General features: G+C 22.7%; 1 protein-coding gene across 4 annotated transcripts; it reads right to left on the bottom strand.

Annotated features, from left to right (window-relative positions):
- Window positions 1-27,994, bottom strand: LOC117178838 (calcium uptake protein 1 homolog, mitochondrial-like). Of its 4 annotated transcripts, none has more exons than XM_033370339.1 (13): window positions 27,858-27,994; window positions 23,231-23,493; window positions 18,522-18,690; window positions 18,184-18,343; window positions 6,970-7,007; window positions 6,566-6,601; window positions 6,351-6,465; window positions 3,396-3,556; window positions 3,202-3,318; window positions 2,989-3,113; window positions 565-692; window positions 378-467; window positions 1-187 (listed from the first exon to the last, which is right to left on the bottom strand). In XM_033370339.1, the coding sequence occupies exons 2-13, from the start codon at window positions 23,476-23,478 to the stop codon at window positions 30-32; spliced, it is 1,545 nt and encodes a 514-aa protein (XP_033226230.1). In that variant the 5' UTR covers window positions 23,479-23,493; window positions 27,858-27,994; the 3' UTR covers window positions 1-29. The 4 variants fall into 4 exon arrangements, with proteins under 4 accessions (XP_033226230.1, XP_033226229.1, XP_033226232.1 ...); XM_033370338.1 differs by lacking the exon at window positions 18,184-18,343 and adding an exon at window positions 10,152-10,317; XM_033370341.1 differs by lacking the exon at window positions 6,566-6,601.
- Between the last annotated feature and the right edge of the window lie 6 nt (window positions 27,995-28,000).

Here is a 28,000-nt window from a genome sequence, read left to right as displayed (position 1 = left end):
TTATTTATTTAATTTATTTAATTTATAATCTATGTTCTATCAAACGGACTTGCGTAGTTATTTTTCGCGCACTTGACTACAGATTGTATTAATTTGAAGAAACCGGTGTCTTTCGGTTTTTCCAAGCCTCGAAGAACTCGATTTTTCATCACAGCCACGAACTCTCGATTGCTAAGTTGCCCATCCACTGCGTAAAAACAGAAGATATAAAAATTTTAAGCTATAAATTAAAATCTCATATGAGGCTATTTTAGAATTAACAGCGAAATCGCCTTTAAATAAAAAATAAAAAATTTTGTGAATTAATATTATTATTAAATATTACCCAATTAATGATTATTTAAAATAAATTATTTAATTAAATAGAGAATACGCACTATTTTCATCAAATATGGTGTAAACTACTTGAATGACATGATCGCTCAAGTCAACATGAGCGACAGTTTTTGCGACGTGTTTTAAAGTTGCTGAAAACAAATTTAATTTTCGAGCATATCAATAAAGGAATATAAAAATTATTATTTTTTTTTCAGATTAAAATTCAAATTCATCTGGAAATAATACCTTGATCAATAGAAGCTCCAGCTATATGGTAAAAAGTAAGAGCAGTATCAACATCGTTGATGTTGTTTAGGAAGTGGAAGAATTTCAAATACTCATCTTTGCTGATACCTTTCGGGGATTCTCTGAAACTAAAAAAGAAAAAAAGAAATTGTAAAATCAGGACGGTTGCTAAAAAATTTTAAACATTCACGTACGTCATTTTTGCAAACTCGCGAAAAATTCTTCTGCAGATTATTATTTTAGTTATAAATTTTATTATTTTGTTGAAAATTTCACAATTTTCTTTTAAAAATTCGTCTTATTGGGTTAAAAATTCAACTTTTAATTCCACCTTTTGTTTAAAATTCATATTTTGTCTGATAAATCAACTGACAACTTGTTTGGATAAAAAATATTTTTTCTCCAAAATTTTTCTTTTTTTTTTTAGTAGTAGAAATATTGCATCTTTCATGGATAAAAAAAGCAACTATTTTGCTAAAAATTCAACTATTTTCTAAAAAATTTACTTTTTTCGTGTGTTAAGATTCATATTTTTGTTGTGAAAGGTTAATTGAAATTTTTCGAATGAAAATTTAACTCTTTTTTGGAAGATTTATATTTTTGATTTCAGAATTTACCTGTTTTAGTAGAATTTTCACTTTTCTTGGCGAAAAATGTTTCGTTGAAAATTCAACAATTTTGTTAAAAAGTCATACTTTTTGATTAAAAGTTCGATTGTTTAGCAGAAAATTAACTTCTTGTTTACAATCCTTATGTTTGTGTTAAAAAGTTAACTAGAACCTTCTTTGTATAAAAATTTAACTATTTTTTAAAGTTTTTTTCTGTAATCCTATCTGTTTTAGAAAAAATATCAACTTTTCTTTGAAATTTTGTCTTTTTGATTTTAAAATTCACCTGCTTTATTAGCAGAAATGACACCTTTCTTGGATAAAAATGCATCTGTTTGGTTGAAAATTCAACAATTTTGTTGAAAAGTCATACTTTTTGGTCGAAAATTCTACTGTTTTGTTAAAAATGAAATTATTTCGTAGAATTTAAATTTTTGTTTAAAATTTATATTTTGGCATTGAAAAATTAACTGAAATCTGGTTACAAAAATTCGTCCTCTTGGATTTGAAATTCAAGTTTTTTTGTGTACAAAATTATTTTTTTATTAAAAAATTCACATATTTATCTTGAAAAGTAAACTTAAATCTTTTTCAGATGAAAATTCAACCATTTTTATCTTTAAGTACATCTGTTTTAAGAGGTATTTCACCTTAATGGATAAAAATGCAACTACTTAGTTGGAAATTGATTAATTTTGTTAAAAACTCGTCTTTTTATTGAAAATTTAATTTCTTTTCGTAGAAACTTATTTATTGTTTAAAAATTCATACTTTGATCGTGAAAAGTCAACTGAAATCAACTAATTTCAATGAATTGGTTGAAAATGTGTCTTCTTTGGTTAAATTCAACTCCTTTTTTCATTTAAAATAAAAATCTATTTTGGTTGAAATATCAACTATTACATTTTTCGTTGGGAATTTATCCTTTTCTGTTGAAAATTCAACTACTTGAATTAAAGTTGAACTCCGTTGTTAAAAAATTAATTTTTTTTTAAAGATTCATCTTTTTAGTTGAAAAGTAAACTATTTTATTGAAAATTCATATTTTTAGTTGACTTTAACTGTTTTTGATTTAAAGTAAAAACCTTTCTTTGTTTAATTATCAACTCTTTCATGTTTTCTTCAGAAATTAGTTTTTTTTTTTCGTTGAAAAGATTTTTTTTAGTTCAAAATTCTTATTTTTTGTTCAAAATTAATCATGTAACTACACTTTTTTATAAATTTGTATGTACTGAAAATATTCTTGTTTAAATTTCAACTATATGGTTGAAAAATTCTCTTTTTTAGTTAAAAATTCATGTCTTTTGTTAAAAAATTATCGCTTCTGGTAGAAAATTAATCTTATTCTTTTTTGAAAATTCATCCTTTTGGTTAAAAGTTCGAGTATTTCAATTAAATATTCATATTTTTTTTTGAAAATTCATATTTTCGTGTTGAAATTCAACTATTTTGCAGAAATATCGTCTTTTTAAGCAGAAAATTCAACAATATGGTTGAAGTTGTTTTCTTTCATGACTGAAGAATCTAGTTTGGGTTAAAATTCAATAACTTGGTTAAAAACTGAATTACTTAGTTAAAAATGAATTTTTTTTAGGTTCAATATTCGTAATTTTAATTGAAAATTCATCACATTTAGGCCTGTGAAGCCTGTTATTGAAACTTTGTAAAAAAACAAGACAAAAAAGCGGAAAAATCAGGTAAAAATGCTCAATTTCAAATGTTTTACGAGATTTTTCAAATTTAAGGGAGAAAAGGGGGAGACTTTAAAACTAATAAAATACTAGAGACGCTACTGTTAATAATCTAGAATACTTACGTTTTCTTCACTCTTTTCAGCATACGCGCTTTCTTTTTTTCGGGATAACCCGCATAAGCGAGCAACAATTCCGTAAAATCAACTTCGGTTATATTTCCACTTTCATCTGGATTTCTACGTTCAAACTAGAAAGAGAGAAATTTATTATTCACTGGAATTTATATATTTTTCGGCAAAAATAAGTTAAAGATTATTCTGAATGAAAATATTAACCTCAAGATTTAATATTTCCTTCTGAAGCTGATGTTGGAAATCGAGGAATTTCTCGATCGTCAATTTTTGTTTCATATTTGGCCCGAAAAAGTAAGTCGTCAATGCAGAGTTTACACCCTGAAAAAAGAAAGTTTGAGAAAATAATGATTTATTCATGAGAAAAAAATTAATCAACTCTATTCTGGAATAATTACTTTGAAAGTGTTGCCAGTGTTCGCGTGATCACGATGTCTATTTCCAATACTACTTTGTTGTCTAATTAGAGTCGCGACTTTGCTGAATTCTTCGGAATCAACATCTCCATCGCCGTTGAAGTCAAACATTCTAAATGCAATTTCAAAATGCCGCCTTGATGCTAAAAATTTAAAAGAATTCTACGTGTAAGTTCAGATTTCACAGACCGAAATTCTCTCAAATCAGGGAAAATTTGATGATTTTTCACCAAAAAAATATAGGGGAATCAACTCTTTGAAATAAAATTAATATATAAATAGTAAAATAATTCCTAAAATTTCAAATAAATAGTTGAATTTCGAACGAATAAATGACCGAATTCAAATTTTAACTAGAAACCCGTGCCATATTTGCAATTTATGCGATATAAAATATTTTCTTGTTTCAGTTTATCCAATTTCTTGCTCTCTTGTAAAATTCACAAAAACATGAAAAGTAGTAAAAAATGCTCAATTTATTGAGGATTTTGGAATTAAAAAATATGTCACCCCCCACCTTTTTTCTAAAATTTCTTAAAAATAATAGGTACTCATATTCTACCTACCATACATTTTCCGTTTTGTACTTTTTTGTTTTAGGGAGAAAAAAGTTATTTTTCATATCATTTCTAAGCCCTGTCTTTTTGAACTTTTTGAGATATGAAGGTTTTTCTTATTTTAGTTTATCGCTTTTTTTAATTTTGAAAAAAAAATAATTTGTAAAAACCATATCTTTGTTCCTGACATTTTTAATAATAATAGGTAAACTGATATAGTCTACTTATCAACAATTTTCCTATTGGTCTTTTTTGTTTGTCAGGGGAAAAAAAGGCCTTGCCATTTTTTATTTTATTTTTTAAATAATTTATGGGTTTTCAAAGAGTACAAAAAACTATATAAACTGAAAGAAGGGATACTTTCATATCTCATGAATTGCAAAAATGACAGGGTTTTAAAATAAAATTAGAAAAAAATAATTGTACCTTAAAATTTTAAAATATTCGTAACGTGTCTCCTAATTTTTCACCTATACAATATTGATTTTCTACCAAAAAAATAAATATTCAACAAAAAAGTTAACATTTAACCAAGAAAGATAAATTTTCAACCGAATAGTTCAATTTTCCATCAAAAGGTCGAATTTTCAAACAAAAAAATTAAACTTTAAACAAGAACATTTTATTTTCCAACATAGTAGTTAAATTTTCAACTAAACAGTTCAATTTTTTGCTAACATAATTAAATTTTCTAACCAACGAGATAAATTTTTTTGAAGGCAGTTGAAATTTCAACCCGCAAAGTTGAATACTCAATAAAAAAGTTGATTTTCAACCAAGTAATTGAATTTTTAACCCATAAAGGTGTTTTTAAAAAAAAATATATATATTCTTTCAACCGAAAAGATGAATTTCCAATTAAAATGCTAAACCTTGAAAAAAATTTATTTTTAACCAAGTAGTTTGAACAAATATTAAACCAAAAAATCTACTTTCCTACAAAATAGTTAAATTTTTAATCAGTGATGAATTTTTATCTAAAATAATATATTCTCAAATTGAAGAGTTAAATTTTCACATGAAAAAATGGATTTTGAACAAAACAGTTGAATCTTTAATCAAAAAATATAAAGTTAGATAAAATTGCAACCAAGAAGATCAATTTTATATATGAATAATTATTTTAAAAAAATGTAATAGTTGATATTTCGACTGAAAAATATTTTTATTTTAAATAAAAAACAGTTGTCAAACCAAAGATGAATTTTCAACAAAATAACTAGATTTTTAACCAAAGAGATCAATTTTCAACTGGTATTTTTAGTTTCTTAGTTAAAAAATTAATGTCCAACAAAAGATTATTATTTTAAATAAAAAATATTTGAATTATATAAAAAAATAGTTTAAACTAAAATCGGTTAATTTTTAATCAAACAATTGAATTTTTAACCCAAAAAGATGAAATTTCAACCACGAAAATTAATTTTCCACTAAAAAAGACGATTTTTCAATTTAGAGTGGAATTTTCATTTAAAAAGATCAATTGTTTCCAAAAATCGAATAGTTACAATTACATTTAAATAATTATTTTTTAACCATAAAAAGAAGTTTTCAAAAAGATACTTAAATTATAAACGAGAAACTACCAAAACAATGTTTTTTTAAAACCAAAGTTGTTTAATTTTCAACAAAAACTGCAATAGTTCAACCCCCAGCTTCAAAAACTAATTTTAGAGAAAACAGATTTTTATTTTAAGTAAGAAACAGTTGATTTCAACATACCAATGTTCAGCAGAATTGATACAAAATAGACGAATCTTCAACGAAAAAATTATATTTTAAAAAAGTAGTTCAAATTTTATACAAGCAGTTACATTTTCACTTAAAAAAAAAAATTCAACCAAAAATGGAATAGTTACATGTTCAGTTTAAAAAATCAGTTTTCAACTAAATAGTTCAATTTTCAGAGATTAATCTTCAAAAACAAAAACTAATTTTTAATAAAGTAGCTTAACTTCTACTCAAGTAGTTGAATTTTGAGGAAAAAAGATTTAATATAAATTAAAAAATGTCAGAGTATATATTTCCACCAAAAAATACTTTAATTTTAAATAAAAAAACAATTAAATTAAGAAAAATAGATTAATTTTCAAAAAGTATTAATTGAATTTTCAACCAAGAAATATTTGAGTTGAATTTACAACAAAAAATTATCGTTTTTTAACAGAATGGTTGAGTTTTCAACACAAAAGGAATGAAATTCTTTTTTTTTAAAAAAGGGGGGGGGTGATAAGAGCGTTTATAAGTTGAATCAAATGAATATAAAATTTTCTATAACTTTTATTGATACTTTTTTATCTGAAAAATAATAAATGATAAAAATTACTAATAAAAATTACTTAATTAATTAAAAAATTATTTTTTAAACAATTGCACTTACTTGATAAAACAGTTAGTAAGAAAATGTAATCAGAAAACGTAATTAATCCGGAGCTTCCTAATTTGTAAAAAATGCTGTCCTCATCCAACTCTAATTCCAACTTGTTTTGAATATTCTGTCAAAAGAATCTTCATTTTAGAACATTTTAAACTTTAACTCCAGAATTTTCAGCATTGAACATTCTGAAAATTCTTGAAAAAACGTTACTCGTTTACCTTATTTGCTTGCGATTTTGATAAAACTTTCTGAATCTAAAAGAGGAAAGTAAAAAAATATGTAAAATAAAATTGACAAATATTTTTGCATGATGTATGTATTTAAATAAATTGTTACAGTGTGTCTTGTAAATTTGGGAACAAAAAATTATTAAAAAAAAGAATGTTGAAACTTGAAAGCCAATATCTGAAAATTATCCGAATTTTACGGACAACGGTTTTAAAAAACGTGTAGGGCATCATTTCTTCAATTTCAAAATACGAAAATCTTGCAACTTGGAAGATTCTCAATTAAATAGACACACTGCAAAAACAAGATAGGCTCAACAAAAATTTTCATATATCAACTTCAAAAAATTAATTTATAAAATATATACTTCAAAAAATATAAAAAATTCACTTACTTTCGGATCATATCTCTTGTACTGATCTAATCCAAGACCTATAAAAATAATCCTGTTTAAAAACACTTTTTAGGTTTCTCAGTTTTTTTTCACTATATGAAAAGCATAAAATGAAAATTAATTTCACAAGTTAATGACTCATGCGATGAGAGTTAAGAAGCAATATATTTCAAGACCATTAATTCAATGGATCATGCAACAAAAAGCAAACGAGGAAAACAGTCAATGAACTGAAAAAATTAAATATTTGGCTTCAAAAAAATCCAACGCCTTTTCAATAAAAGTAAAAAAGGATACGATAAAATTGATAGAAAGACTATAAACATTAATCAGAGTGTCTACTCAAATTCTGGAAAAAAATTCCCCGACAATTCCAAGTATTTTTCATAATACGGGGCTATTTAAATATTTTTCATTTTTTAAACAATCGACTCCGAATAAATATAGTTTCGCGAATTTATTATAAACAATTTTGTTTAGTTTTTAGGGATCCGATTAATATCGATTAATTAAATAATTAAATAATGCTAAAAACATCATTAATAATTTCTTGAATTTATCTCTTAAAGTGCACGAATATGAATAATAATGTAATAGTTAAATTTTCAGTTAAAACAATTAATTTACACAAAAAAGAAATTTTCAACCAAGGTAATGAATTTTCAAATAAAATTATGAAACTTCAACTAGTATAGAATTTTAAATAAAACAAGGTGCACTTTTAACAAAAAAGTTTCACTATCAATCAAGCAGTTTTATTTTAAACTAAAAATATGAATTTTCAACTAAATTTATCAATCTTTAACTAGAATACTTAAATTTTTAATCAAGATGATTAATTTCTATAAAAAAGATAAATTTTTATTTTAAAAATCGGGTTTTAACCAAAAATAGAATAGTTAAATTTTTAGAAAAAAATTAATTGTCAATCAAATATATGAATTGTTAACTTAAATGATGGAATTTTCAAATGAGATAGATGGATTTTAAACCAAAAGGATCAATTTTTAACAAAAAAGATGACTTTTCAATTAAAAAAGGTCATTTTCCAATAGTTAAATTAATAATAGAAGTTAAATTTCCATTTAAATTAATTAATTTTTGACAAAAAAAAATAATTTCTAAGGAAAATGATAAATCTTCAATTGGAACAGACGAATTTTAAACCAAAAAGATCTATTTTTTTACAAAATAATTGAACTTTCAACCTAGGTTTTTTATTGTAAAAAAAAATTAATTTTCAACTTAAATGATTATCATTTAACTGAATTATTTTATATTTTTAACAAAAGAGATGCATTTTCAAAAAAGAAGATTAATTTTTTACTAAATGACGATTTTTTAACAAAATATATGAATTTTCTACTAAAATTATGAATCCTTAACTAGAATACTTGGATTTTCAATCACAAAGATAAAATTTTAAACAAAATGATTAGATTCTAAAAAAAAAGATGATTTTTCATTTATAAAATCGGATTTAAACAAAAAATTGAATAGTTAAATTTTCATTACAAAAATTAAAGTTCAATAAAACATATGAATTGTTAACTAAAAGTATGGAATTTTCAATTGAGATAGATTAATTTTTAACGAAAAAGATTAATTTTTAACAAAAGAGTTTAACCTTTAACCAAGTATGTAGTTTTATTTTTAACAAAAAAGATGACTTTTCATCTAAAAAAGGTCATTTTCCAATAGTTAAATTTCCATTAAAATAAATTAATTTCCGACCAAAAAAACTAATTTTTAATTAAAATGATCAATCTTCAACTGGAATAGATGAATTTGAAACCAAAAGGATAGATTTTTTACAAAATAGTTAAACTTTTAACCAAGTAGTTTTATTTTGAACAAAAAATATGAATTTTCAACTGAAATTATAAATCTTTAACTAGAATACCTGAATTTTCAATTACAAAGATAAAATTTTAACCAAAATGATTAACTTCTATAAAAAAGATGAATTTTCATTTAAAAAATCGTTTTCCAACAAAAAATTGAATAGTTAAATTTTTAGAAAAAAATTAATGTTCAATCAAATATATCAATTATTGTTAACTAAAAGGATGGAATTTTCAATTGAGATAGATGAATTTTTAACGGAAAATATTACTTTTTAATAAAAGAGTTTAAACTTCAATAAAGTATGTAGATTTTTTTTAACAAAAAAGACGATTTTTCAACTAAAAAACGCCATTTTCCAATAGTTAAATTAATAATATAATAGTTAAATTTCCATTTAAATAAATTAATTTTCGACCAAAAAAAAACTAATTTTTAAGTAAAATGATAAATCAACTTGAATAGTAGAATTTTAAACAAGAAAGTTGAACTTTCAACCAAAAATTGAATAGATAAATTTTTAGTTTAAGAAATTAATATTCAACGAAGGAGATACATTTTTCCCTAAGTTGATGGAATAGTCAATAGGAATAATTACATTTTCAGTAAAAAAAAAAATAATTTTCAACCAAAAAACAAAAAAACCAATGATAAAAAAATAGTTTTATTTTCAAACAAGGTGATGAATTTTCAAGTAAAATAATGGATAATTAACTAGAATTATTGAATTTCAACAAAAAACAGGAATTTTCAACAAAAAGATAATTTTTCAACCAAAAATTGAATAGTTACATTCTTAGTTAAAAAAGAATTTTCAAGAAAACAGCTCATTTGTCAAAGAGATGAATAAAAAATTTAAATGATAAGTAGTTGATTCTTCAACCAAAAAAAGATTTCAAATTTTAATTAAAAATAGTTGAATTCGACCAAAAAGCACAAATTTTCAACATGCGTTGAATTTTTAACTAAAAAAGATTTTTAACTCAAGAGGTAGAAAAAATTGAGAACAAACTGTTGAATTTTCAAGCAAATTATGAATTTTCAAGCAAGAAGATTAAATTTCTACCAAAAAGAAAGGATTAAAAAAAACACGGTTTTTCAACCAGATACTTGAATTTTCAACAAAATGATCAAAAAGAGTAGTATAAAGTTACATTTAAAAATGAATCATAATTATTCAATTTTATATTGTAATTTAAAAAAAAAATTAGGCAGCCTTTTGAAAAAATTCACTGATTAAAAAAATAAAGTCCCTGACAATTCCAGGTTTTCCAGGTTTTCCAGGTAGGGTAGACACCCTGGTAACAGAAAATTTCACAATTCTATTAAAATCGTACCATCAGGTTGTTTAACACCAGGCGTTAATGATCTTAAAAAGTCGTCTGGTGTCATAAAAACTTCGTGAGCATCGTTGGCAGGGTTTGAGACTTGAAGAGTGGCAAAGTATCGAAAGACTTTGTCTGGCGTTGAATAATGCCTTATTCGATTTTCATATTCGATTATCTGTGCATTAATAGCGTTTATTTTCTAATATATTAACTCCGGGTGGCCACTTTTATCTTTTTTTACTTTTTGTAAACAAAATTCCGGGTCCTTTTCCGGTTCGAAAAAATTTTTCCCGGCCATTGAAATTAAAAAGTTCAAACTGTTGAAGCTAAAGATTTTTTTTTTCATTTGAAGTAATTAAGACAGAATTGTTAATTAAAAGAGCATAAATTGCATTATTCTGAATTCTGAACTTTCCAAATTGAAGCTTTAAAAAAATTAAATTGAAAAACTTGTATTTTCCATAAAACTTTGTCTCATAATGAAATGCTCAAAATGACAAAGTATTAATTTCACAAACTTTAATTATAAAAACGAAATTTCGCCACTTTTAGCGTGAGAAAAATTCCGGGTTTTTTTTTTCTAGTTCATACGAATATTTTTTTGGTCACTGTAGACTGTACAACTCAAAATTTTACCAAAATAGGAAAATGAGAAATATATTCCATTTTCAAGAAAATAGTTCAATTTACATTTAGATGAATATTTCAAAAATTGCAATCAAACAGTTGTATTGACAACCAAATTGTTAAAATTTCAATAAAAAGACACAAATTTTCTACAATATAGTTGAATTTTTTAGCTAAAAGAAATTTTTTTTTAATTGAATGATTTTTCAACCAAAAAGGATAACTTTTCTACAATAAAAGATGGATTGTGAATCAAAAAGGACGTTTTTTTTACCATGAGAGAATAATTTCCAATCCAAAATCACAAATTTTCTATTCAACAAGATGAATTTTTAACAAAAGAATTTCATTTTCAACCAAATCGTTGAATTTTCAAAGAAAAAATACGAATTTTTTCGAAGGCAGTTGCATTATGAACCTAAAAAGGTACATTTTCAATGAAAAATATAATTTATAGCCAAGAAAGATGAATTTACAAAAAATATTCCATTGATAAAAAAAATATTATCAACCCAATAGTTCCATTTAAAACTAAATAGTAAAACTTTTAATAAAAAGAGACCAATTTTTTACAAAATAGTTGAATTTTCGAGCCAAAAAGAGAATTTTTTAAACCACAGTTGAATTATCGACCTGAAAAGGTGAATTATCAACGAAAGAAATCATTTTCAACCTAGAAAGATTAATTTTCAAGTAAATAGTTTAATTTGCGAGCCAAAATGACATATTTTTTCGGGCAAAGTTGAATTATTAAGCCGAAAAGGTGAATTTTTAACAAAAAATATAGTTTTCAACCTAAAAAAATGAATTTCCAAAAAAATAGTTAAGCTTTTGACCAAATACCCGAATTTTCGAGTTAAAATATGAATTTTTTAAAAGATAGTTGGATTATCAACCTGAAAAGGTAATTTTTCAAAAACAAAAATGTACACCTAAGAAAGAGGAATTTTTAACCAAATAATTGAATGATAAAAAAAATTCTTACCAGCAATTCAACATTTAATAAAAAGAGACGAATTTTCTACAAAATAGTTGAACTTTTAACTCAAAAATACGATTTTTGTTTACATTTGAATTTGCAACAAAAAAGTATGACTTTCCAATCATAAAAGTTCAATTTTCAATCCAAAAAGACGAATTTTGTAGAAGACAGATAAATTATCAACGTGAAAAGTTTAATTTTCAGAAAAAATATCATTTTAAACCACAAAAGATGAATTTTAAACTATATAGTTCAATTTTAAAATCAGAAAGACGATTTTTTATAACATCACTTTTCTACCAAAAAGTGTGAATTTTCTATCGAAACATACGATTTTCTACCAAACTAGTTGAATTTTTAACCAAAAAGGATGGATTTTAACAAAATCGTTGGGATTTCTTGAAAATAGGCGGAAAAGAAGGAATTTTTTCAAAACTGGGGAAATAGTATAATAGGGGTATAATAGTATTATTATAATATAATAATTTAGCCTGTAACTAAAATTTTATATATTGGCTTTTCTTACTCGATAAATATTTTTGCAGACATTTTGTCGTTTTATTATGTGCTGCTGTTAATTGAAATTAAAATTAACCATTATTTTATAAACTTTGGGCTTTTTTATTGAAAATTGAACACCATTTTTTATCCAAGAAATTTTTTTCGCTTTTTTCTCGGTCTTACAAAATTTCGGGTCCAGTGGCCACCCTGTAACCATTATCTATTAATTTTCAATGATAAAATTTCATTAACTGTTAATTTTCTTCACAATAAATTTTACAAAATACATCATGCACACATTACTTCAGACAATCTCTAAAATCTAAATACAAAGTCAAAACACCCGAAACCCTTTTATTAGGGGAGCAAAGGACCCCGAAATTTGATTTGAAATCAAATTAGAAACTCTGCCCTAATATTTTATTAGTGGCCATCCTCATTTCAATTTTAATGACAAAGCAAAAATATTTTGTTAATTGCATAAAGGACTTATCACCGTAGAAAAAAATGTGTATGATTACTTTACATTTTAATTTGAAAACAGCCCGAATCGACAGTCGCTATATAAAGTTTGTTAGTTCAGCATTCGCAAAATGAGTTGCATTCAAGGGCGGATCCAGAGATATTTAGGTAATTTATTTAATTTAAATTTAATTAGGCCAAAAAGGACTAATTTTTTATAAAATACATAATTTTCTAACTAAATATTTGAATTTTTAAAATAAAAAGATCAATTTTGAACTAAAAAGAGAATAGTTACATTAAAAAGAAATTATTTAAAAAAAAAAAACGAATTTTCTACAAAAGAGTTGAATTTTTGACCAAACTGTTGAATTTTCAAGAAAAAAAATACGAATTTTGTACAAAAAATCATTGAATTTTCAACCCGAAAATATAAATTTATAAAAAAAAATCATTTTCAAACAGATAGTGGAAATTTCAACCAAGAAGATTATTTTTCTACAAAAAAAGTCGAATTTTCAACCAAATAATTCAATTTTTTATTCTAAAAAGATAAATTTTTAAACAAAAATGGAATAGTGAAATTTTCATTGAATAACAATTTTCAACCAGTTTTGCCAGTTTTGCCCAAATATTTGACGAATTTTCTATAAAAATGTTAAATTCTCAACCCCAAAATATGAATTTCCAACAAAAAAGTTCACTTTCAATCAAATAATTTAATTTTTAATGAAATAGTTGAATTAATAAAAAAATTATGCATCTTTAACAAACAAAAAATTGAATTTTTAATAAACTAGTTCAGCCTTCAACCAAGGACTTCAAGTTTCAACCTAAAAAGATGAATTTTTAATAAAAAAATAGAATAGTAGATAATTGAAGAAAAAGTTTTTAAATAAAAAAAAAAAAACAATTTAACGAAAAAGACGAATTTTCAACAAAATATTTAAATTATCAACCAAAAGCAGATTAATCTTCGACCAGAAATGTTGCATGTTAACAAAAACAAAATAGATTTTCTATAAAAAAAGGCGAATTTTCAACAAAATGCATAAAATTCTAACAAATTTGTTGATATTTTCACCGAAAGACTTAATTTTCTACCCGGAAATATGAAATTTCAACAATAGAACACAAATTTTCGACCAAATAGTTAAATTTTCTACAAAAAAGTTCAATTTTCAACCCGAAAATCTGAATTTCCAACAAAAAAGTTCATTTTCAAGCAAAATTATGCATCTTTCACAAAAAAATGAATTTTTAATAAAGTATTTCAACTTTAACCAAGAAATTGAATTTGCAATAAAAAATATAATATTTGGTTCCTCAACAACAATTTATTTTTCATACAAAAAGACAAATATTCAAGAGTTGGATACATTTTTAATTAAATACTTGAGTTTTCTACCTTGAAGATTAATTTTATATACAAAATAATTAAATTTTAACTGTAAAAAAAGGAATTTTGAATTTCGAAGCCCGAATTTTTTTACAAAACAATGGAATTTTCAACCCGGAAATATGAATTTTAAACAAATACTTGGATTTTTAGTCTAAAAAAAATCACTTTTTAGCCAAAAATAGAATAATTAAATTTTAAATTAAAAAACAATCATTTTTAGTTTACAAACCCGAGTTTTTTACAAAACGGTTGAATTTCCAACCCGGAATTATGAATTTTCAACAAAAAAGTTAATTTTAAATCAAACAGTTAAATTTTCAACCAAAAATAAAATAGTTGAATTCTCTGCAAAAAAATTGATTTTCGGCCAAAAAGTTGCGTTTCTAACAACAAACAAAATTGATTTTCTAGCAAGAAAAAACGAATTTTCAAAAAGATACATAAATTTTTAACCAAATCCTTGAATTTTCAACCGATAGAATTAATTTTCTACGAAGAAGACGAATTTTAAACGAAAAATGGAATAATTATATTTTAATTGACAAGCAAAAATTTTCAACCAAATAGCTGCATTTAAATTAGTTTAATTAAACAGTTAAATTTTTTAATTAAATAAAAAACAATTGAATTTAACCAAAAAAGACGAAATTTCGACTAAATAGTTGAATCCTTAACCAAATTACATCGATTTTCGGCTAAAAAATTGCATTTCTAACATACAAACAATTGATTTTCTAGCAAAAAATACGAATTTTTAACAAGATACAACAATTTTTATCCAAATAGTTGAATTTTCAACCGAGAGAATTAATTTTCTACAAAAAAAAAATGAAGAATTTTAAACCAAAAATGGATTAATTATATTTTAATTGAAAAACAATCATTTTCAGTTTAGAAACCCGAATTTTGTACAAAACAATTGAATTTTCAAACCGAAAATATCAATTTTCAAACCAAAATAGAATAATTAAATTTGAATTAAAAAACAATAATAATCAATTTAGAACCCGAGTACTTTACAAAACAGTTGAATTCCCAACACAGAAATATGAATCTTAAACAAAAAAGTTAATTTTTAACTAAAAAGTAAATTTTAAATCTAACAGTTAAATTTTCAACAAAAATTATGCATCTTTAATAAAAAAATAAATAAATTTCTATAAAGTGATTCGATTTTCTAACAAGGATTCCAATTTTCAACCTGAAAAGATGACATTTTAATAAAAAATATAATAGTAGATATTTTAACAAAAAGAAATTTAAATTTGAAATAAAAAATAATTGATTTTAACCAAAAAAGACGAAATTTCCACAAAATAGTTGAATTCGCAACAAAAACAGATTGCTTTTTGGCCAAAAAGTTGCATCTAATACAAAAAAGTGGATTTCCTGCAAAAAAGACGAATTTTCAAACGAGAGAATTAATTTTTTACAAAAAAAGACGAATTTTAAACAAAAAATGAAATAATTATATTTTAATTGAAAAACAATAATTTTTAATTAAGAAACCCGAATTTTGTACAAAACAATAGAATTTCCAACACGGAAATATGAATTTTAAACAAAAAAGTTAATTTTCAACTAAAAAATTAATTTTCAACCAAAATTATGCATCTTTCATTAAAAAATAAATCAATTTCTATAAAGTGATTCAACTTTCAAACAAAGATTTAAATTCCCAACCTAAAAGACGAAATTTTAATAAAAAATATAATAGTAGATATAATAATTGAATTGTCATCCAAAAGAAGATTGATTTTCGGCCATAAAGTTGCATTTCTAATAAAAAAGATTGATTTTCTATAAAAAAGGACGAATTTTGAACAAGATACATAAATTTTTAACCAAATAGTTAATTTTCAACCGAGAGAATTCATTTTCTACCAAAAAAAGATACAAGTTTCACCCAAAAATGAAATAATTAAATTGCAATTGAAAAACAATCATTGTCAATTTAGAAACTCGAATTTTTTATAAAACAATAAAGTTTTTAACCTGAAAATATAATTTTTCAACATAAGAAAATTTATTTTTGACCGGATAGTTGAATTTTCAACTAAAAATTTAATTTTCAACTAAAACTATGAATCCAGGGTGGCCGTTTTAATCGAAGAAAAAAATTCCCGGTTGTTTGCCCCGGTTCAGAAACATTTTTCACGTTCAGTGAAATTTAAAAACTCGAATTCTATTCTAAACATTTTTCGATTTGAAGTAATAAACAACAAACATAGAATTAAAGCATTCAAAGTAAAACTCTTGAATTTCAAACTTTTACAATTGAAGTTTAAAAGTTTTTCACTTTTATAAATTATAGAGTTCAAAGATTCAGATTAAATTCCAAAAATATAAATCTACGTTAACATTTTCAATAGCCTAAATTAAAGAATCAAACAATGAACTTAAAAATGTTCAAAATTATATTATTCTAAGTAATTTTAAGCTCGATACGTTAAAATTTAAAAGTAATTTTTTTTTTAACTTAACAGTTCTTAAATTAGAAGTTAAATTAGTTGTATTTTGAAAATTTCAAACATCCTTGAAAAGCTTTAAAATTCTATTTCGAAATCTTGAGAAATCTAGAAGTGGTTTTAAATTTTGTCCAATTTAAAATAATTTTAGAAATTTTGTTTCAGAAGTTTTAAATATATTTTAAAATGAATTAAATTTTTTTTACAGCTTTACAAAAATCTTGCAAATTAAAAAAAAGACTCAAAATTTGAATTTATAAATAATAATGAAACACTTATAATTTGTAGAAAAAATTAGAGAAATGATTTTTTTTTAATGTAGATTTATTTTCAAAAATTATTGTAACAGAAAATTTAAAAAGATGTTAAGAGATTTCAGAAATTATGAAAAAAGAACCATGAAGATTTTAAGGATATTTTTTTAATTCGCAGGATTTTCCAAAAATTATAGGATAAAATCTATTAATTTCAAAATATATTTAGAAGTTCTGAAAAAATATATTAACACACTTCGTTTAAATTACTTGAAATCATTTCAAGTTCTTAATTAATTTGGTATCTTTTGAAAACTTCTAGATATTTCTTAAAGTTACTGAAATTTTTTTTACCAAAAATAAGTGTTCAATTGTTATTTAAATGTCCAGATTTAACAATTTCACTAATAAATTTAACATTTCTTAAAGAAAACAATAAAAATTGTTTTCTTTTAAATACTTGGTTTCAATTACTCGTCTTAAAGGAACAATTAAATATTTCTTAATATTAAATACTTATTCTTTTTTTAAATTAAAAAATATCAAATTAAATAGGTTAACAATCGATTAATTTAAACTTAAAGAATATTTTTAATTTAATAAAAATCTTTAATTACGACTATATTATTATCAAGTTATTTTTAAGCAGAAAACAGTTTATAAACTTTCAATCACACGTTAACATTTTTAATGGTTAAGCAAATTAATAGAAATAATATACGTATTAATAAATTTATTGAATTTATTATAAAAAAGAATATAAGGGAAAGCCTAAAATTTTGAATTAAAAATATTGTATTGATAAATCATTAAAATTTGCATTTAAAAGTCAAGTCAATTTATCAATTTATTTTTATATTTACAGTTGATAAAATAAAACTGTTTTTCATCAAAAATTTTCAACTTCAAATGCTTTTAATTTTTAATTGTTTAATTTCTTTGAGACTGCATTTTAGTTATTTAAAAAACTGCAGAACTCGAGCTTGGGCTGATTTTTCTTCTGAAAATTCGTAAAATTCCCGGTCAAGAAATAAATTCACTGTCATTTCCCGGGTTTTCCCGGTCCAGCGGCCACCTTGGAACCTTTAACGAATTTTTAATAAAATAGTTCAAATTTCAGCCAAAAAGTTGAATTATCAAACTAAAAAGATGATTTTTAACCAAATTGTACTCCATCTAAGACGCTTATTATATTCAATTCAAAAAATTTGTTTAAATCATTGAAGAAAATTCTTTGAAGAAACTCCACATTGGTCCTCAACTTATAATTTTCTGGATGCACCCTTGGCTGCATTGTTATTTTCAATTAGAAAGCAAAATAATTAAAAGCGTAAAAAAAAAATACCATCTGGCTGTTTCATGCCCGGAGTAATTGCTCTTAAAAAATCGTCAGGCGTCATGTATATGTCAGTGCCATCCAGACTTGTTATTCTTACGGTAGCAAAGTATCGAAAAATTTTATCTGGGGTCGAATACGCTCTCATCCTATTTTCATATTCTATTATCTGCAAGAATTCTTAAAAATTTTCACTCAGAGGTACAAATTTCACATTTAATTTCGTAAATTATATTAAATTAAATTATTATTAAATTAATTAAATTATATTAAATTATAATTGCAGGAGCTGTATGGGAAAAATATTTGATGAAATGAGAAGAAACTTGGAAATAAAAAATTCGAACCTTTCGATCACGGAATCCTACTTTCTGTTTTTTCTTTTTCTTTTTATGCTCTTCATATTCGACATGTTCCAGATTCTTATTGTCCACACTCTCCCCATTTTCGTTTATCATTTCAGCCGCTTCGACAGGCGGGACCAATGTTTTTTCGACGCCTACTTTTAGATCTCTCCTAAAGGTGAACAAAATATTGGAAAAAAATATTGAGTAACAAGGAGCCCGTGTCTTTCAAGAAAAAAATTTTACGCAAGGAAAACCTACATACAGTGGATAATCGTTAATTAAAAATACTAATATATGTTAAATAATTAATTTAATTTAAGTCTGCTCTTAATTAATGTTTTATGATGAACGGCAGTTAAAACAATGTTTAATTCAGAATAAAACACTCGAATAACTATTTATTGATTAGGTTTATTTGTTTATGGAATTTTAAGTAACATAAATATAATTTGCCTAAGATTATTGACCAAAAAGATGATTTTTCAATGAAAAAAAAATTAATTATAGGCAAAAAAAACGAATTTTCAACAAAATAGTTACACTTCGAAAAGCGATAAATTTTTAACTAAAATGATCAATCTTCCACAAAATAAGTGGATTATTAACAAAGCAGTTTAATTTTTAATCGAGTAGTTGAATTTTCTTTTTTTCAACCAAAAAGTATCATTCCTCAACGAAAAATATGAAAGCTGACATTAAAACTAAAAAATATTATAATTTTAAATAAAAAAAAGTTGAAACAATCCAAAAAGTCGAATTTTCATCAAAATGGTTGAATCTTTAACAAAAAAAATTTAATTTTAAAACAGACGGCTGAAATAATAAAAAAAGATTTCGACAAATTTGTTGAATTTCGAACAAAAACAATTTTTCAGTCTTAAAAGAACAATAATTTTAGGCTAATTATAATTTGAGGCGAAAAATAATTTCCGACGGACAATACTAATTTCTGATAACTCTTTACTGTGTTATTTTTTAGGTTCGAGAAAATTCAAAACGATTTTTGAAGATTTCAGATATGACATTAAAAAATATTGTACACATTTTTGAAAACCTTTTAAACTTTTATAATATTTTTTAACTTCAAAAAACTTCTAAGATTTCTGAATACCTTTCAAACTGACTCAAACTATTCCTAAAATTGTTTTAAAATCATCCAAATTCGTTTTCCACAATTTTGGAAATCTTTGGCAATGTTTTCAAATATATGAAAATATTATCTTCAAAGTATTTTTTAATAAAGGATACCATTTAATATTTCCAGCAATAAAAAATGCTGTTAAAACCTTTCAAAATCTTTAAAAAACTTCAAGATTTTATTACGAAATATTCAAAAATTTATATTTTGTTTTAAGTTTTTTGAACTCTTCAAATTTAAAAAAATTTTTGATTTTCTAAATATATTTTTAAGTGATTTTAATTCTTCCTATAAACTTGAAAAAATTCTACAAAATAAATCAAATTTCCTGAAAATGTTCCAGGTTCTTTTTTGAAAATTTTCGATATCTTTTGAAATCCTATTAAATAGTCTCTTAAAATAAGTTTCATTCAATAAAAAAATATTTAAAATTTTCTCAGAAATCTTTGAAACTTTTTTGTATCATCTTGAAATATTCAAAAACTTCTTAAATAACTTCCTAGTATTTTGTTCCAAATAATTACAAATCAACTTTTTTTTTAATTTGTTGAAATTTGAAAAAATAAAAAAGTTTAATTCGTTGTATATTATTTCAAAATTTGGGAAATATTTTATAATATTTAAAAATATTTTCAAATACTTTATTAAAATTAATTTTTCAAGATTTAAATATATTAAATATATTAAAAAATTTCAAATTATTTTTACTAAAATTTCATAAAAGGATGTTCAAGACTTTAAAGCAAAATTGTTAAATTGTTCAAGATTACATAATGTTAGAAAAAATCGAATCATTGAAAATATGAAAGGATTATTAAAAGTGATTATTTTTCCTCAAAAATTAATTTTAGATTTTAAAACATTACGAAGGATTTATAAAATTAACAAAAAAAAATCTGGAAAAGTTTCAGGAATTTCTTTTAATTTTGCAAAATTTTTTCAATGATTTTGGAAAAATTCAAATAATTTACAAATCTATTCAGCACTTTGTTATACAATTTCAAAATATTTTAAAATTCGAAGATTTAAAAAAAAAACTTAGTATAAAATGTAGATTTTTGAAGATTTCTAATTAATTTTAGGATATTATTTTTTTAAATTTAAAGATCACGAAAGATTCCCAAAATTTAAGAAAATGAATCCGGAAGATATTACGCCATTTTAGGAATAATTCTAGAAATTTAGAAAAAATATTAAAGAATTTTTGAAGAGATTAAAAATAAACAAAGAAAATTAAAAAATAAATAGTAATGAGAAATTTTTAATTGTTAAATTAAAAATTATTATTCCCTTCAAATTATAATTTGTCTGAAATATATTTTCTTTCTTGACTCAAAATTCTTTTTTAGATGAAAATTCTTTTTTTCTATAGAAATTAATCTTCTTGGTTCAAAATTCATATTTTTCGTTTAAAATTAATTTTTTTTAATAATTAGTTAACTATTCTATTTTTTGATGAAAATTGATATTTTTTAATTTGAAATTCAACTTTTTTTGGTTGGCAAAATGGTCTCTTTTATTGGAAAATTTGACTTTTTCGTCAAAAATTCATGTATTTAGTTTAAAAATAGTATTTATTGGTAGAAAATTAATTTTTCTGTTTGAAAATTCAAACATTTTGTAGATTTTTTGTTTGTTTGCTGAATTCATCTGTTTTTAAAGTAAAATCTTTTTGTGTTAAAATATCAACGATAAAATTTTTCGTTTAAAATTAATTTTTGTTAGCAGAAAACCTACATAATTGGTTGAAAATTCAATTTTTTTGTTGGAAATTAACATTTTTAATTATAAAATTCAACTGTGTTATAGAAAAATATTAAAAAATTTTCTCAGAAATCTTTTAAATTTTGTTTGTATTATTTTGAAATATTCCAAAACTTCTTGAATAACTTCAAAACATTTTTTTCCAAATAATTACAAATAAACTTTTTTTTTTAATTTGTTGAAATAGAAAAAAAATAAAAATTTGTAATTCGTTGTATATTCTTTCAAAACTTAGGAAATATTTAGCAATATTTTTAAATCTTTTTAAATACTCTATTAAATTTAATTTTTTAAGATAAAGAATCACTTTTAATATATATATTTTTTCAAATTTTAAATTAGTATTGACTATTATTGATTATTATTGATATATTTTTGAAACTATTAATAATTAGTTTAAAATATGAAAAGATTTCAAGGAATTTTAAACAAAATGTAGATTTTGAAGATTTTCAAATAAAAGTTTTAATTGTTTCCCAAGAATCCAGGGAAAATTTCCCTTGGCTTTTTATTTTCATAAATTAATTTTAAGAAAATATTTTAAAATATATTAAAACATTTCAAATTATTTTCACTAAAATTTCAGAAAATGATGTTCAAGATTTTAAAGCAAAATTGTTAAATTGTGCAAGATTACAAAATGTTAGAAAAAATCGAATCGTTTTAAAAGATACTTAGAAGTTTGAAAAAAATTGAAAATCATTTAAAATATGAAAGGATTATTAACATTTTTTCAATAATTTTGGAAAAATTCAAATAATTTAAAAATATATTCAGAAGTTTTTAAACAATTTCAAAATAATTTAAAATTTGTAGATTAAAAAAAACCTAGTATAAAATCTAGATTTTTAAAGATTTCAAATTAATTTTAGGATATTTAAAAAAAAATTTAAATCACGAAAGACTCCCAAAATTTTAAAAAACGAATCGGGAAGATTTCACGACCATTTTAGGAATAATTCAAGAAATTTAAAAAGTTATTTTCAAATTTTTGAAATTATGAAGAGATTAAAAATATTTAACTTTGAAAATCTATAAAAATATTTTCAAATTTTTTCTATTTTTCAAAAAATAATTATTACCTTTCTAGATACTTTTCGACCTATTTAAAAATAAACAAAGAAAATTAAAAAATAAATAGTTATAAGAAATTGTAAATTTTAATTCAAAATTATTATCCCCTTCAAATTATAATTTATCTAAAATATATTTTCTTTCTGGACTCAAAATTCTTTTTTAGATGAAAATTATTATTTTTTCAACAGAAATTAATCTTCTTGGTTGAAAATTCATATTTTTCGTTTAAAATTAATTTCGATTAACTAATTAGTTGAATGTTCCATTTTTAAATGAAAATTGATATTTTTAAATTTAAAATTCAACTTTTAAAAAAATATGGAGTCTTTTATTGGAAAATTCAACTTTTTCGTCAAAAATTCATGTATTTTATTTAAAAACAGTATTTTTTGGTAGAAAATTAATTTTCTTGTTCGAAAATTTATTTTTCTGATTGAGAATTCAACCATTTTGTTGATTTTTGGTTTGTTTGATGAACTCAACTTTTTTTAAAAGCAAAATCATTTTGTATTAAAATATCAATTATGCAATTTTTCGTTGATAATTAATTTTTTGTAGTAGTCGAAAACTTGCGTATTTGGTTGAAAATTAAATCTTTCGTTGGAAATTAATATTTAGTTAATTAAAAAATTAAACTGTGTTATGGAAAATTCGTCTTTTTGGAAAATATTAATTTCTTGTTTTGTTAGAAATAGAGCTGGATAAACATTTATTCCTTTTGTTTTCTTACCAATTAGGATCGAACGAGAAGTAAACCATCATGCCTACAAGAAAAGAAGTAAACAAAACATGGACCCGATTCGGTTTCTTCCTTTTATGACCAAAATTTGTGTAGGATCGATGTTGCAATTTCTGGATGCATAAATCGTCCCTATGGACGAAATTTGTTAAAGTACCTACAGTCCTGCATTGTAATTTTTCATAATTTCTGAAGCCGTTTTTCAAAGCTACTACCAGAAATCGGCTGTGGAAAATCATTTTGCATTGTGCAACCTGAAAATTAAAAATTAAAAATTGATTTGCTGATTTTTTTAAACTTCAATAGTAAGCAAAATGTGGCATTTTTTTGTTTATCATGGAATATGATGCAATATGTTGATGATTCATAATTTCAGTTGAAAAATAATTTTTTCCTGTTCAAAATATAAATATTTTGTTAACATTTTTTTGCTTGAATTGTTTTTCTTTAACTCAAAAATTAATCATGTCATGTTTAGTTAAACATTTATCTTCTTCAGATGAAAATTAAACTTTTTGATTGAAAATTCATTTCTTTGGTTGAATATGAGTTTTTTAAAATTAAAAATTGATTTTTTAAACTAAAAATTTAACTAAATTTTTTGTTGAAAATTGTACTATTACCTTGAAAATATATTTTATTTGCTTCAAAACTTATTTCTCTAAGAGAAAATTAAACTACTTTATTTTTTTATGAAAATTTATCTTTTTTTGTTAAAATTTCATTTATTTTTTTTAAATTTTCATATTTTCCACAGAAAGAAAAGCGCAAAAATCTGAAATTTACGGGGTATGTAATTCAGTTCTTGCTCGAATCATTCTGTAAATTTCTTTTGGAAAATTAAACTTTTTCTTTCAATTGTTCTGTATTTTGTTAAAACTTTGTCGTTTGTTTTATGAAATTAATCATTTGGTTAAAAATTACTTTTTTTTACAAACAAATTTTTTCAACTAAAAATTTGAGAAAATTTTTGTGGATTAAAAAAAAAATAGAAATGCAATCTTTCTGGTAAAAAATGTATTTATTTTGATTGAGAATATTACTATTTCTACTAAAATTTATTTTATTTTATTAAAAAAACTTATTTCTATAGCTGAAAATTAAACTATTCTATTCTTCGATGATTTTTGTTGTAGAAACTTTATCTATTTTGTACAAAATTTCGATATTGCTCTAAGATAAAAAGATACATCATAAAAATAAAAGCGGAAAAATCTGGAATTTACAAGGTATTTAAGTCAGTTCTTGCTAGAATCATCCTGTACATTTGGATTACAAAATTAAACTTAATTGGTAGAAAATTTCTATATTTTTTAAAACTTTGTCCTCTGTTTGATAAAATTAACCTTTAGGTTGAAAATTAATTTTCTTAACTAACAATTTTACTAATTTTTTTTCGATAAAAAAATATAAATGCAATATTTCTGGTAAAAGATGTATTTGTTTTGCTTAAAAATGTTACTATTTTGATTAAAATTTATTTCATTTGTTTAAAAACTTTTTTCTCTGACTGAAAATTAAACTATTTTATTTTTTTTATTAAAACTTTTGTTGAAACTTCATCTATTTTGTAGAAAATTTCCATATTTTTCGAGATAAATACATAAATAAAAGAAAGGCGTAAAAATCGTGAACAGCGGCTGAAAAAATTTTTTGTTTAAAATTTAAGTACTTAGTTGAAAGTAGAACTGTTTTGTTAAAAATTCATTTTTCTGGTTGATGACTCACAATTTTATTTTAAAAATCTTTTTTTTTAATTCAACTTACATTTTTTTAAATTATTTTTTTAACTGATAATTTAACTATTCAATGTTTAGTTTAATATTTGTCTTCTTCAGTTGAAAATTAAAATTTTTGGTTGAAAATTTCTGTATTTTTTGAAACTTTGTCTTGTGGTAGAAAATTAAATTTTTTGTTGAAAATGCATTTCTTTGATTGAAAATTAGTTTTTTTTTGTTATTAAAGATTAATTTTTCTAATTAAAAACTTAACTATATTTTCTGTCAACATTAATTTTTAAGAGAAATTTAATCCTTTTGGTAAAAAATTAATTTCTTTTTGTTGAAAATATAACTATTTCCTTGAAAATTTATTTACCCAACTGAAAATTAAACTATTCTATTTAAAAAAAAATGAAAATTGATCTTTTTTTTGAAACTTCATCTATTTTGTAGAAAATTCCATTAAAATTAAAATACTTTATAAAAAATCCACGTATTTTGTTAAAAATCATTCTTATTTGCTAGAAAATAAACCTTTTGAGTTGAAAATTCAACTATTACGTAGAAAATTAAAATATTTAGTTTAAAATTAATGTATTGTTCAAACTTATTCATTTTTTGATATAGAAAATCAATCTTTTTGTTTGAAATTTTATTTCTTTGGTTGAGAATTAGTATTTTTTATTGAAAATTAATTTTTTTATCCAAAAATGTGACTATTGCATTTTTTGTTGAAAATTTTGTTGCTGATGGACATTTAACCCTTTTAGTTCGAAATTCATCTGTTTCGATGAAAATTTATTTTATTTGATTGCAAACTTATTTCTCCAACCTAAAATTAAACTATTCTATTTTTTGTTGCAATTTTAGATATCTTTTTTATAATTGGAACTTCAATTTATGATTGTATGTATGAACTTTTCAAATTCAATAATAAACTATTTAAATTCAACGAGAAAACATTTCTTTGCATACAACAATTCATAAAGTAGACAATATTTATAATCAGCTAAAATACTGATATTTATTATTGTTACTTTTAGTATAATTTTTTAATTGTAAGCTTGGCAAAAAGATGAAGAATGCAGAAAAATACATAAAGACATTCAAATATTTTTCATTTTTTAAAACAATTTTTACGAATTTATTATAAACAATTTTCTTTTCATTTTCTAGATATTCAAATAATATGTGTAATTTAGAAAGCTGAGACAACTTATATTACAAAATATTCTTAAATATATTATTAGCACCATTAATTAATTAAATAATATTTAAAAATAATTCATCATTTCTTGAATTTGTCTCTGAACAAAACAACAAAACAACAACAAAATAGTTCGATTTTGAACTAAAGAAGAACAGTTTTTATCCGAACATGTAATAGTTTAATTTTTAATTTTAAAAATTGATTTTCCACAAACACAAAAAATTCTTTTGACCAAAGTGATGAATTTTTACCTAAAATGAGGAATCTTCAACTAGAATAAATTAGTTTTGAACGAAACAGATCCATTTTTACCAAAAGGGATTAACTTTCAACCAAGTATATTTATTTTCAAACAAAAAAGTGACGAATTTTCGATTTAAAATATAATTTTTTAACAAAAAATTGAATAATTAAATTTTTCGTTAAAAAAATTAAGGTTCAACCAATGAGATGATTTTTTTGCTAATATGATAAAACACTCAACTATAATGCTTCCATTTTTAACCAAAAGTACGAATTTTCAACAAAGAAGATTAATTTCAAGATAATTTTCGAACCAAAAATTTAATATTAAAATTTTTAGTTAAAAAAGTTAATGTCTAGCCTAAGAGGTTGATTTTCAAATAAAATAATGGAATAATCAATTGGAAGAATTACATTTACCGGTAAGAAAAAAATTATTTAAAAAAATAGAAACATTTTCAAAGAAAGTGATGAATTTTCATCTAACATAATAAACCTTTAACTGGAGTAGTTAAATTTAAAACCAAATTTAAAAACGATAATTTTGCAACAAAAAATTGCATAATTAAATTTTTAGTTAAACCATTAATGTTCAACCAAAAAAATGAATTTTTAACTGAAACTATGGAATACTTAACTCTGCGGCATTGTTAAATTTTGAACTGAAAAAATCATTTTCAAACAAAAAACAAAATATTAAAAAGATTTTTTTTAACAAAATGACGAATTTTCAATTAAGATGATGAATCTTTCATTTTAATAATTGAATTTCCTCCAAATATAAGTATTTTCAACCAAAAAAATTAAATTCTAACAAAACAAGGCTAATTTTCAATTTAATAAATATATTTTTTAACCTAAAATTAAACATAATAAAATTTTTATTTAAAAAAATTATAGAACATTAGATTGGTTCAATCGATTCATTTTCAGTTTAAAAAGTAATAATTTTCAGAAATATATACATATTTTTAAACAAAGTGATGAATTTTCATCTAAAATGATGAACCTTCAACTAGAATAGTTAAATTTAAAACCAAAAATATGAGTTTTCAACCAAAAAAGTTAATGTCTATCAAAAAATACGAATTTTTAAATAAAATAAAATAACAAAAGCAAATTGATGAAACTAATTATTGTAGAAATTGTTCTCAGTGTCATGCTTGGAAAATAAATAATCTTGTAGTATTTTTAGAATACTGGAATCCTTGACCGCATAAAACGTTAAAAAAGTATTGCTTACAAGTTATAATTTTTTATAAGTAAAGCTTCCGAATTCACGGTGTTCTAAATTTCTGACATCTAGCCCTAAAATAAATTAAAGGTCAAGAGTTCAATAGAATCACAAAAAATCGTATCCTTTGAAAGACTTTGCTCCGAAAAAAAATAGATTCTAGCCCTGAAAATTGTATGAAAAAAGAGGAATAATATTTCTTAAAATTACCTGCACCAAGGAAGAAATAAGATTTCAACTTTCCACTAAGATTCAGAAGCGTAAAAAACCAATTTTATATCTTATTTGCCAATTGCGTTCTTGATACATATTCACAGAGAAAACACCAGAAAACACAAAGAAAAACATAGGAA

This window comes from Belonocnema kinseyi, chromosome 8 (genome assembly GCF_010883055.1).
Source record: "Belonocnema kinseyi isolate 2016_QV_RU_SX_M_011 chromosome 8, B_treatae_v1, whole genome shotgun sequence".
NCBI lineage: Eukaryota > Metazoa > Arthropoda > Insecta > Hymenoptera > Cynipidae > Belonocnema > Belonocnema kinseyi.
This window is presented reverse-complemented; position numbering and strand designations above follow the sequence as displayed.

What these genes read in the sequence shown, in the direction of transcription:
- LOC117178838 (XM_033370338.1), bottom strand. Translation starts at nt 23,478, where the DNA reads ATGATTTTCCACAGCCGATTTCTGGTAGTAGCTTTGAAAAACGGCTTC. An exon ending in AGGAAATATTAAATCTTGAG is followed by an intron (nt 3,114 to 3,201) that starts GTTAATATTTTC and finishes CTCTCTTTCTAG; the next exon opens with TTTGAACGTAGAAATCCAGA. An exon ending in CTGAAAAGAGTGAAGAAAAC is followed by an intron (nt 693 to 2,988) that starts GTAAGTATTCTA and finishes TTTCTTTTTTAG; the next exon opens with TTTCAGAGAATCCCCGAAAG.